The sequence below is a fragment of the Pleurodeles waltl genome, chromosome 12, assembly GCF_031143425.1.
Source record: "Pleurodeles waltl isolate 20211129_DDA chromosome 12, aPleWal1.hap1.20221129, whole genome shotgun sequence".
In the NCBI taxonomy this organism is placed as follows: domain Eukaryota; kingdom Metazoa; phylum Chordata; class Amphibia; order Caudata; family Salamandridae; genus Pleurodeles; species Pleurodeles waltl.
The window spans coordinates 678,474,662-678,486,825 of NC_090451.1; the positions used below are offsets into that span (position 1 = coordinate 678,474,662).

The following is a 12,164-nucleotide window of genomic DNA, read 5'->3' on the forward strand; positions in this document are numbered from 1 at the left end:
AGATCCTCATACCAGTCCTGTTGCAATCCAGATTCTAAAGGGTCCTCAGACCTCTCCCATTCCTCTCCAGCATCTGGCTGATCTAAATAATGCTCAGACAATAATCTGGGCCGAATCGGCTCTGTCGAAGTCGGAGTCGACGCCGTACGACGTCGCTCCGGATCATCCGGAATAAGGATGGGGCTGCCACTGGTGTGCGCCGGTGGCGGAATCGTTGACGTCGGACCCGGCGCCGAAGGAGGTCGACTGTGAGAGACCGGCGCTGGTCTGGATCCGGTATTGGATCCTGGGGTCCCCAACGGCGCCGAAGACGAATGTCGGGCCGCAAGAAGCTTAAGGGATCTCTCCCCCAAGGCCTTCGGCGCCATGGCCCGACAGTCGGAGCACGAGGTGGAATCGTGGTCTTTCTCGAGGCACCAAAGACAAACACGGTGCGGATCCGTCCCGGACAAGGTGCACCACACAGCTTGAATCCTGTCTTTCTCGAAGACATGACTTCAAACAGTCAAAAAAGCGTTGACAAACCGTCGAAGCAGGATAGCTCTTTCCAAAACTGCGCTTAACCGGCGCGGAAGGAAAATAACTGACGTACGCGTGCCGAGACGGCATCTATATAGACAACCGTGACGTCATAGACAGCTCCAACAACGCTGACGACGCCCGCGGAGCTGGTCGACGCACGCGGATCCGAACGATGCCGCCTGATGGCTCGCGCGCAGGGTACTGCTCAGAAAAAACTCCGGATTCAAAGCTGACGCCAGGAATTCTAAGGTAAGGAAGCTGCAGCTAGAAGTCTCTATCAGATAAACTGTCTATCTAGTGGCCATTACTTCTGCCAGCAGAGTTAGTGAACTCCAGGCTCTGTCATCTAAGCCACCTTTTCTTGCTATACACCCTGACAAAGTGGTGCTTCGCACAAGGGCTTCTTTTCTACCTAAGGTAGTGACACCCTTCCATGTCAGACAGTCCATCACCTTGCCTACCTTTTAAGCACCCCCACATCCCTCTCAATATTCACAGAGGAACTGGACCCCCCTGTGGAAAATCCTGATTCTGTGAGTACTATATGGGGAGACAGGGATCTTTGAACCCTGGTCTCGCTAGTTAGATTAGGAGGGGGCAGTTGAACCTCCTGATCCCTAACTTCTTCCCCATCTGAGGGGAGGTCTTCCTCCTCAGTAGGGTGGTCCCTGGTGTACACTGCCAAGAGCTTCTGGAGCTTGACGTGGTAGGGTTGGAACCAGCTCTAATCTTTTTCAGCTTACAGAGGGTTCTTAACTCTGCCATCCATTGATAAAGGTAAGGAGTGAGGTTGAGTTCCACCACAATCTCCTCTGACCTGCTCATTATGCTACTAAAGTTGGGATTACTTTTTAGAAACTAAAACTTACTTCTACTAACTAAATCCTAACTTTTACAAAACTTTTAAACTTAAAAAGTGATGCTAAAAGGGACTTAACCAAGGCCCTAGCAAGATTTTAAAAAAATTACAAAAATGGTCAAAATTCAAAAATCTGTTTTCTAAAGGTAATTTTGGAATTTAGTCGTGTGATCAGGTATTGGATGAGTAGTCCAGCAAATGCAAAGTCGTAGACCCCACTGCTGATCCACAAATGTAGGAAGCTGGCTCTATGTATAGTACATCAAAATGAGATATAGTATGCACAGAATCCTGGGGTTACCCAGAGGCTTGACAGAGACAATAATAGATAATATTAATGCTCTATTTGTGGTAGTGTGGTCGAGCAGTTAGGCTTATCCGAGGGTAGAGTGAAGCATTTGTTGTACACACAAAAGCAATAGAAGAAATACACAGTCAATTACTTAACTCCAGACCAATAGGTTTTTGTATAGAAAAATATCTGTTGCAGGTTCTTTGAATCTGGAGACAGGCCGGTAGGGCTAGGGCCAAAGTAGATGTCGCCTCCTTCTCTGCGGGGTTTTCAGGTCAGCATCCTTCTTCTTGTTAGGTCAACAGGAATCTGATTTCCTGGGTTCAGGGTCACCCCTAAATACTAAATTTAGGGGTGTGTTTAGGTCCGGAGGGCAGTAGCCAATGGCTACTGTCCCTGAGGTTGGCTACACCCTCCTTGTGCCGCCTCCCTTTGGGGAGAGGGTCACATCCCTAATCCTATTGGGCTAAATCCTCCATGCCAAGATGGAGGATTTTCTAAGGAAGGGGTCACCTCAACTCTGGACACCTTAGGGGCTGTCCTGGCTGGAGGTCAACTCCTCCTTGTTTTTCTCATTATCTCCTCCGGACTTGCTGCCAAAAGTGTGGGCTGGAGTGCCCTGGGGCGTTGTAACACCAGGCTTGAGCCTTTGATGCTCACCTCCAGGTGTTATAGTTCCTGCAGGGGGAGGTGGAGACACCTCCACCCAGGACAGGCTTTGTTCCTGGGCACAGAGTGCACAAAGGCACTCTGCCAGCCTGCCACTTCCAGAAAGTAGTCTGGAAGTGGCAGGCTGGCAGAGACCGGTCAGCCTAGCACCAGCAGTTGGGCTGGCATGCAGGGGGTATCTCCAAGATGCCCTCTGAGTGTATTCCTCAGTAAATCCCACACTGGCATCAGTGTGGAATTATTGTGCTGAGATGTTTGATACCAAACTTGCCAGTATTCAGTGTAGCCATTATGGGACTGTGGAGTACGTGTTTGTCAAACTCCCAGACCATATACTCTTTATGGGTACCCTGCACTTACAATGTCTAAGAATTGGTTTAGACACTGTAGGAGCATAGTGCTCATGCAGCTATGCCGTCACCTGTGGTGTAGTGAACCCTGCCTTAGGGCTGTGAGGCCTGCTTGAGGGGTGAATTACCGATGCCACAGGCAGTGGGTTGTGGGCATGGCACTCTGAGGGGAGTGCCATGTCGACTTAGTCTTTTTCTCCCCACAAGCACACACAAGCTGTGAGGCAGTGTGCATGTGCTGAGTGAAGGGTCCCCAGTGTGGCATAATACATGCTGTAGCCCTTAGAGACCTTCCATGGCCACATGGCCCCTGGTGCCTGGAGTACTAGTTACAAGGGCCTTATCTGTGTGCCAGGGCTGTGCCAATTGTGGAGACAAAGGTTCAGTTTTAGGGAAAGAACACTGGTGCTGGGGCCAGGTTAGCAGGGTCCCAGCACACTTTCAATCATAGCTGGCATCAACAAAAGGCAAAAAGTTAGAGGGTAACCATGCCAACAGTAGCATTTTCCTACACTACTCTTACCCAAAACACCCACCAAACCACTGCCAAGAGGTTTCCCTGATTGAAGAGGAGACAGTGAGTGTTGTCCTAATTTGTACAACAATAGTACTATATTTGGGACCTAAGGCAATAACACTGCATTCACATCCACACACGACCCACACTCAACGTCACCGGAGAGGAGGTGCCACCAACAACCAGTCCCCCCACAGAAGAGGCCCACAGTGATGACAGCAGCTCTGCACGCCTGGATCACTATGACCAGCCTGGCCCATCAGGGACCTCTGGACAGTCAGTTACCCTGCCACAGTCCCAAACCACCACAGAGCCTCCCCCTCAGGAAACACTGTCACAGCACCCACCTAGCCGGCCCATCCCTCTGTCCCCCGGACACGTCAATCAGCAGTGTGTCCACCACTACAGGGACCCCAGGCAACCCCACAAACACAAGATAATCAGGGACCTGGGGTCAGTGGCGGTGGGCACACGGTTCAGGGGACAGAGGCACAGGACAACAGGGAAGCTGGGAGGGCTGCTGTGCGACAGGGGGAGGAAAGGCCAATGGAACCAACTCTCCACGAGGCACTCACCAACATCCTGGGAGCATACCACCATTCCCAGGAGACCATGGACCAGATACTGGCCAAGCTGCAGGAGACCCAGCGGCTGCAGGAGGGACAGTACCTGGGGATCAGGGAGGACCTGAGGGACATACACACCACCCTGGTCATCATTGTAGGGGTGCTGGCAGACATGGCCAACACCATGAGGGAGGCAGTGGCACAACAACGGGCCCCTGACACTAGCCACACTGAAGAACAGCCCTCTACCTCCGCCGGCGCTAGTGGACAGGAGACCCCACCACAGGCCCAAAAGGCCATCAGCACCCCACCCCCTGCAGAAGGAGAACCACCCCGCAAACGGCCCCTGTGATAAAGGCACAAGCCAGAGAACATTGCCAAGAAATAAGACTCTCCTGAATGTCACCTTTGTGTCCCACTATGTCAACCTGTCCACTTTGTGCTGCCATTGCTCCCCTTCCTATTCCCCCTTAGACAATGCACCTGTGATACAAACAGACTGGACTCTATCCTGGACATTCCTCCACCATCACCCCAGCCCATTGCACATCCCCCTCTACTTATTAGCACCTAAATAAACACCCTTGGAACAAATTCAAGTATGGAGTCTGTCAAATGATTGAAATATGTATTATTTTATCAAGCTGTAAACATTGCAATTCATACGTACAATTATATATACATAGGCATGAGCTGCAGTGGGCAGCAGAAAACACACCAGGAGCCAGAGTGGGGCACAGAGATCTGAAAATAGAGATGCCAAAGTGTAGAGTAACTGGCCATAGACATTGGGAAATCAGGCTGCCATCTACAATGCCTAACACAAAACTGCAATGGAAAGTGAAGTTACAGTGTCTTACCTGTGTGTCACTGGAAGTACTGCTGGATGAGTGAACTTCTGTTGTCCACATCTTCTTCCTCTGCCTCCTCTTCCTCACTGTCCACAGGCTCCACCGCTGCCACAATACCATCTCCAGGCTCATCCTCCTGCAGAAAAGGCACCTGGCGTCTCAAGGCCAGGTTGTGCAACATGCAACTATGATCTGGCACACCTTCTTGGGTGAGTAGTACACGGATCCACCTGTCAGATGGAGGCCCCGGAATCTGGCCTTCAGGAGGCCAAAGGTTCTTTCAGTTATCCTCCTTGTTCGCCCATGTGCCTCATTGTAACGTTCCTCTGCCCTTGTCCTGGCATTCCTCACTAGGGTCAGTAGCCATGAGAGGTTGGGGTAACCAGAGTCAACTGAAAATACAGAGGGATCTCTGTTAGCCAGACATTAACCCTTAGGGCCAAACCCAAACACATACACCAATGTATACTCCTGGGGACCATGGGCTCACCTATCAGCCACCCGCGGTGCCTCTGGAGTTGAGACATCACATATGGAATGCTGCTATTGCTCAAGATAAAGGCATCATGCACAGAGCCAGGATACTTGGCATTCATACTGGAGATGTACTGGTCCGCCAAACACACCATCTGCACATTCAGAGAGTGAAAGCTTTTTCTATTTCTCAACAGTTGTTCCTTTTTCTGGGGGGGGGGAGACAAATGCTACATGGGTACCATCAATAGCACCAATGATGTTGGGGATATGTCCCAGGGCATAAAAGTCAGCCTTCACTGTGGCCAATTCCTCCACCTGGGGGAATACGATGTAGCTGTGCATGTGTTTCAGCAGGGCAGACAACACTCTGGTCAACACGTTGGAGAACACTGGCTGAAACATTTCTGATGCCGTGGCCACTGTCGCTTGGAAGGAACCACTTGCCAGGAAATGGAGCACTGACAGGACCTGCACTACAGGGGGGATATCTGTGGGCTGGCGGATAGCTGAGATCAGGTCTGGCTCCAATTGGGCACACAGTTCTTGGATTGTGGCCCTATCAAGTCTGTAGGTCAGGATAATGTGTCTGTCCTCCATTGTCGCCAGGTCCAAGAGGGGTCTGTACACGGGGGATGTCTCCATCTCCTATTCATCCTCAGTGGTTGAACTCTAGGGTGAAAACGGTGAGCAGAGGGTCATATTCACACATATGTGTAATTTAGAATGCATTTTTCCTTTACAGAAACAGTATGTGAATTTGAGAGTCAGTTGATGTGCCAATGTCTGCTGTGACGCAATTAGGTGCTATGGCCTATGCCTCCCTGAAATGGCGGCTGCCTGACCTGTGAGGAGAGACAAGATGAAATTAGGTAATTCCGCTGGCATTGTGCGCCGTCACTGACCGCTGCGCAACTTCGCATTGGTTATCATTGGGCCCTATAGGTTCCAGGAAACAATGGTGATGTACGCCGGCGCTGACGGTACGCACCGCCGTGGACATGACTGTCATTTTCTATCTGTTCTCTCACTTGCTACCTGACCTTCAACAGGAGAGGACCTACAGTGCAAGTGCTGCTGTGACCTCTGTCTGGAAGCGACTATGGCTCAAATGACTGGGGAAAGGGCCCCTTCTTTCACTTGGGAGGAGTTGGACAGACTGGTGGATGGGGTCCTACCCCAGTATACTTTACTCCATGGTCCTCCAGACAAACAGGTGAGTACACTGAAAGCATGATGTGTGGGCCATGAATGTATGGATTGCTGTGTGTGTAAGGCTTGTGTGGGGGGGGCTGAGGGGTCCTGGGCAAAGTGCTACATGTCTGGTAGTCAATGTCTGTGCGTAAGGGGATGGGAGGGATATGGTGGGCCATTAGGGTAACATTCCGGACGGTATGACTAATCCCTTTTTCTATGCATATTTTCCTGCAGGTCAGCGCCCATCAGAAAAAGGGTATTTGGCGTGCCATCGCCAAGGAGGTGCGGACCCTGGGGGTCTTTGACAGGCAGAGCACCCACTGCTGCAAACGGTGGGAGGACCTGCGCCGCTGGGCAAAGAAGACGGCAGAGGCCCATCTGGGGCTGGCCTCCCAACGAGGAAGGGGTGCCCGTCGTACCCTGACCCCCCTGATGTTCCACATCCTGGCGGTGGCCTATCCGGAGTTGGATGGGCGCTTGGAGGCATCACAGCAGCCACAAGGGGTGAGTACAGTTTCTATATCATGACTTTGCGCGCGGTAAGGTTGTGTCTGGGTGGGGGATGTGGGCTGTGGGAGCCCCTAGGCCAGGGCGAACTGGCAGGGTAGGTGCCTTGTTGGGCAGGCTCTAAAGCACTCCAACCCCAATAGTGTTAGTGGGCATCTACTACTGGGCAGAGTCCTTTTTATTTCAGGTGTGCAGCCAATGGCGTTGGGCAATATACCCCATGGGCTGATGACTAGCTGTGTAACTGGTAGTGCATGGCCTAGTGCATAGGGCTGATCGCTGTGTGTTGTGTACACCAACGGTAGTGTTGTTCCTGGCATTGACCAAGTGTATCCTCTGTCACTGCCCCCCCTTTTTGTTTTGTCACCCTGTCCTTGTATGCATTAGCATCATCTGGAGGAGGAGCAGAGTTACCGGCGACGGAGGGAGCTGCATCCCACATGAGCCTGGAGGCCGAATCCACCAACGGTTAGGGCACAAGTGGGACGGAGGGCGAGGGGGGCACCAAGACGGAGACAGGAGGGGACACTACAGACATCGACTCCTCCTCCGATGGAAGCTCCCTGGCAGTGGCGGACACCTCTGTGCCCACCCCAACAACATGTACAGCTGCCACTCCCGTACCAGCACCGCCCTCCCAGCAGCATCTCAGCGTGTTTCCCTTGCACTCCCCAGGTCCAAGCAGTAGGCAAACCAACCACCCAGTTGAGAGACTGTGGCTTTGCACTCCCCAGGACCATGCAGTGGGCAACCCACCCACTTGAGAGACCATGGCTTTGCACTCCCCAGGACCAAGCAGTGGGCAAACCACCCACTTGAGAGACTGTGGCTTTGCACTCCCCAGGAGCAAGCAGTGGGCATGGAGACCCCTCCAGGAGCAGTGGCGTTGTCCCATCTTCCGGCTGAGGTGCCCCCCGCTTCCCCGTCCCCCTGAGCTGCCTGTGTGTTTTCAACCTGATGTCCGTGCAGTGTTCTCTCCGTATTGAGGCACTAGACAAGTGTGGGCTTGGCCTATGTGTTTTGGGCCAGTGGGCCAAGGACATTTTGAGTGGGCATTGTCCTGCCTTTTGTATATCTTGTATATATTGTAAATACTGTTTTTGATTTCTGAACGTTTTTCTACCTATTTCTAATATTACACTTATTGGACTCCATTCCTTTTGTCCTTGCGTTCTTCCTGAGGGTTACGAGGTGTATATGTAATGTTGTTGTATGTGTTTGTGTGTATGGTGTTTGGGGTGAGGATGGGGATGGAGGTGTTGCATGTCACTTTCTTTTTCCTCCCCCCGCCCCTGTGTGCTAGGTGCAGTACTCACCGTTGTCGTCATCACCGGCGTTGGTGCTCCTGGTGTATGAGCATATACACCAGCATGGGGAAGACCTGCAGCTTGGGCTCCATGGCGTCGTGGTTCTTCCTTGAGTGTCGAGAGGTGAGTCGTTTCCCTTCTGAACACTGTTTCCGCTGTGCTTTTGATGGCGTTGGTACCGCCCCGGGAAAAGTTGGCGGATAGGCCTGTTGTAATACAGTGGGCGGAAGCTTGTCTTCTGCCTGGCTGTTGGTGGTTACCACTGCAGTGTTTGTTGCTACCGCCGTAGGGGTCGGAGTGTTAAAGTGGCTGTCTGTGTTGGCCGTTTCCACTATGGTCAAGATTCCAATTTTTTTTTCGCCGGCCTCTTGGCGGTGTTACCACCGCTTTAACACCGACCGCCAGGGTTGTAATGAGGGCCATAATGAGTAACTCAGAGGATATGGTGATGGAACTCAACCTCACCCCTTACCTGCATCGAGGGATGACAGAGCTAAGGTCCGTCTGTAAGTTAAGAGAAATTGAAACTGGGTCCAACCATACCAAGGTCAAGCTCCAGGAGCTCTTGGCAGAGTATACCAGGGACCATTCTGCTGAGGAGGGAAACCCCCCTCAGATGAGAAAGAAGTTAGTGATCAAGAGGTAGAACTTCCCCCTCCTACCCTAACTAGGGAGACCAGGGCTCCAAGACCCCTGTCTCGACAAATCAGACTCAGAGACTCTGGTTCTTCCACAGGGGAGTCCAGTTCCTCTGTGAACATTGAGGGCAGCCTCAATGAGGAGGACATCCTTTTAGCAAGGATGGCCAAAAGATTAGCTTTTTAGAAAGGAAGAGACAAGAAATGAGCTTAGCACCCATAAATGGTGGCAGCAATATAAACTGGGTCAGAGAGAATATTGACATCCTAAAAATCCCAAAGGGATTGTTTCAAAATATGAAGAGGGCGATGATATCACCAAATGGTTCACAGCCTTTGAGAGGGCTTGTGCAACCAGAAAAGTAAGCAGACCTCACTGGGGAGCTCTCCTGTGGGAACTGTTCACTGGTAAGTGTAGGGATAGACACCTCACACTCCCTGGTAAGGAAGCAGAAGCCTATGACCTCATTAAGGCTACCCTGATTGAGGGCTTTGGATTCTCAACAGAGGAGTCAGAATTAGGTTCAGGGGGGCTCACAAAACCTCAAGCCAGTCTTAGGTTGATTTTGTTGACTTCTCAGTCAAAACACTAGATGGTTGGATAACTGGCAGTGGAGTGCATGACTATGATGGATTGTATAATATATTTATGAAAGAACATCTGTTAAGTAATTGTTTCAATGACAAGTTGCATCAACATCTGGTAGACCTAGGTCTAATTTCTCCCCAAGAATTGGGAAAGAAGGCAGACCACTGGGTCAAGACAAGGGTGAGCAAGACCTCCAAAGGGGGTGACCAAAAGAAAGGGGTCACAAAGCCTCCCCAGGGGAAGGGTGGTGAGACATCCAAGGACAAAACTAAAGAGTCTTCTCAAGGGCCCCAGAAACCTGCTCAGCAGGGTGGGCCCCAAGCCTCTTCACAGTCCACAAATGGGTAGAAGGGTAAAAACTTTGATCCAAAGAAGGCCTGGTGTCACACCTGTAAACAGCAAGGACAACAAACTGGAGACAAGGCCTGTCCCAAGAAAAGTCCCACAACCTCTACTCTAGTTAGTCCTGGAATAGCCAGTCTCCAGGTGGGATCAACAGTGTTCCCAGAGCAAATCAGGGTCCACACTGAGGCTACTTTAGTCTCTGAGGGTTGGGTGGATATAGCCACACTAGCCCCCTGGCCGCCTAACATGCAAAAATACAGGCAGCAGCTCTTAATAAGTAGAAGCCCTGAGGGATACAGGTGCCAGTGTCACCATGGTGACAGACAAACTGGTGTCTGGTTTCCCCAGGACAGTATTTGGCAGGACAAACATATCCAGTCACCAATGCTGATAATGTAACTAAAGTCCATCCCATGGAAATTGTGACTTTAGAATGGGGAGGGGTTACTGTTCTAGAACAGGTAGTGGTCTCTTCTGCCATCCCAGTAGAATGTTTGTTAGGGAATGATTTGGAGCCCTCAGCATGGGCTGAGGTAGAACTCAAAACCCATGCAGCCATGCTGGGTATCCCTGAACTGGTGTGTGTTAAGATAAGAGCACAAAGCAGAGCACAGGGTGAAAAAGAAGTGTTGGAGCCTGGAATAGTAGCCCAACCTTCCAAGAGAGAATGTAAGAGGAGTGTGGGACCAGCCTCTGTACAGCAACAGAAACAGGACCTCTCTCTTCCCAGGAATATGTCCTATCCCCTGAGGGAACTGAGTCCATGGAGCTGGAACCTTACCAGGTGGAGCTCTTGGGCCCAGGAGGACCCTCAAGGGAACAGCTGTGCCTGGGACAACAGACTTGTCCCACTCTTGAAGGCCTGAGACAGCAAGCTGCTGAACATGAGAAGGGAGATGCCAGTGGCTCCCACAGGGTCTATTGCGAGGATGGACTCCTTTACACTGAGGCAAGAGATCCCAAACCTGGTGCCACTAGGAGAGTGGTAGTGCCTCAAGTGTTTAGAGAGTTCATCTTTACACTGGCCCATGACATCCCCTAGCTGGGCATCTGGGACACACCAAGACATGGGACAGATTAGGAAACCATTTCTATTGGCCCAATATGTCCCAGAAAGTAAGGGAGTTGTGTAGCTCCTGTTTCACCTGTCAAGCAAGTGGCAAGACAGGTGGCCATCCAAAGGCCCCCCTAATTCTACTTCCAGTGGTGGGGGTCACCTTTGAGAGGGTTGGTGTGTACATTGTGGGTCCACTGGAACCTCCCACCGCCTCAGGGAACCAATACATACTGGTAGTAGTGGATCATGCTACCAGATTCCCTGAAACAATTCCCCTTAGGTCGACTACTGCCCCTGCAGAAGCCAAGGGCCTTATTGGTATTTTTACCAGAGGGGGCTTCCCTAAGGAGGTGGTTCAAACTTTATGTCAGCACATGTGGAATGAATGTGGGGTGACTTATAAATTCGCCACATCCTATCATCCACAAACCAATGGCCTTGTTGAAAGGTTTAACAAGACATTGAAGGGCATGATCATGGGGCTCCGTGAAAAACTCAAAAGGAGATGGGATGTCCTCATGCCATGCTGGCTTTCGCCTACAGAGAAGTGCCACAGAAGGGAGTAGAGTTTCCCACTTTGAGCTTCTGTTTGGCCATCCTGTAAGGGGACCACTGGCACTTGTAAAAGAAAGCTGGGAGAGACCGCTCCATGAGCCTAAGCAAGATGTGGTGGACTATGTGCTTGGCCTCCGGTCAAGGATGGCTGAGTACATGGAAAAGGCATCCAAAAACCTTGAGGCCAGCCAACAACTCCAGAAGTTGTGGTATGACCAAAAGGTTGCACTGGTTGAATTTCAGCCAGGACAGAAAGTCTGGGTTCTGGAACCTGTGGCTCCCAGGGCACTTCAGGACAGATGGAGTGGCCCTTACCCAGTGTTTGAGAAAAAGAGCCAGGTCACTTACCTAGTGGACCTGGGCACAAGCAGGACACCCAAAAGGGTTATCCATGTTAACCGCCATAAGCTCTATAATGATAGGGCAGATATAATCATGTTGATGGTTACTGATGAGGATCAGAAAGCAGAGAGTGAACCTCTCCCTGACCTCCTCTCAGCTGACCCTAAGGATGGGACAGTAGATGGAGTTGTCTACTCAGATACCCTCTCTGCCCAACAGCAAGCTGGCTGCAAGCAAGTCATACAGGAGTATGCTGAGCTCTTCTCCTTGATCTCTGGACAGACACACCTGTGTGCCCATGATGTAGACACGGGAGACAGCATGCCTGTCAAAAACAAAATATTCAGACAGACTGAACAAGTCAAGGGGAACATCAAAGCGGAAGTCCACAAAATGCTGGAGTTAGAGGTAATAGAGCCTTCTGACAACCCTTGGGCCAGCCCTGTGGTTTTAGTCCCCAAACCTCATACCAAAGAAGGGAAGAGAGGGATAAGGTTTTATGTGGACTACAGAGGTTTCAACTCTGT

The 12,164-nt window shown here is 51.1% G+C and overlaps 1 protein-coding gene across 1 annotated transcript in view; it reads left to right on the plus strand.

Annotated features, from left to right (window-relative positions):
• Nucleotides 1-694: 694 nt before the first annotated feature.
• The window catches only part of LOC138267246 (extracellular calcium-sensing receptor-like), a 42,743-nt gene continuing 31,273 nt past the window's right edge, over nucleotides 695-12,164 (plus strand). Inside the window, exon 1 of the mRNA XM_069216103.1 lies at nucleotides 695-771. Within this exon, the coding sequence (XP_069072204.1) occupies nucleotides 695-771 (77 nt within the window). The remainder of the gene's footprint in view (nucleotides 772-12,164) is intronic.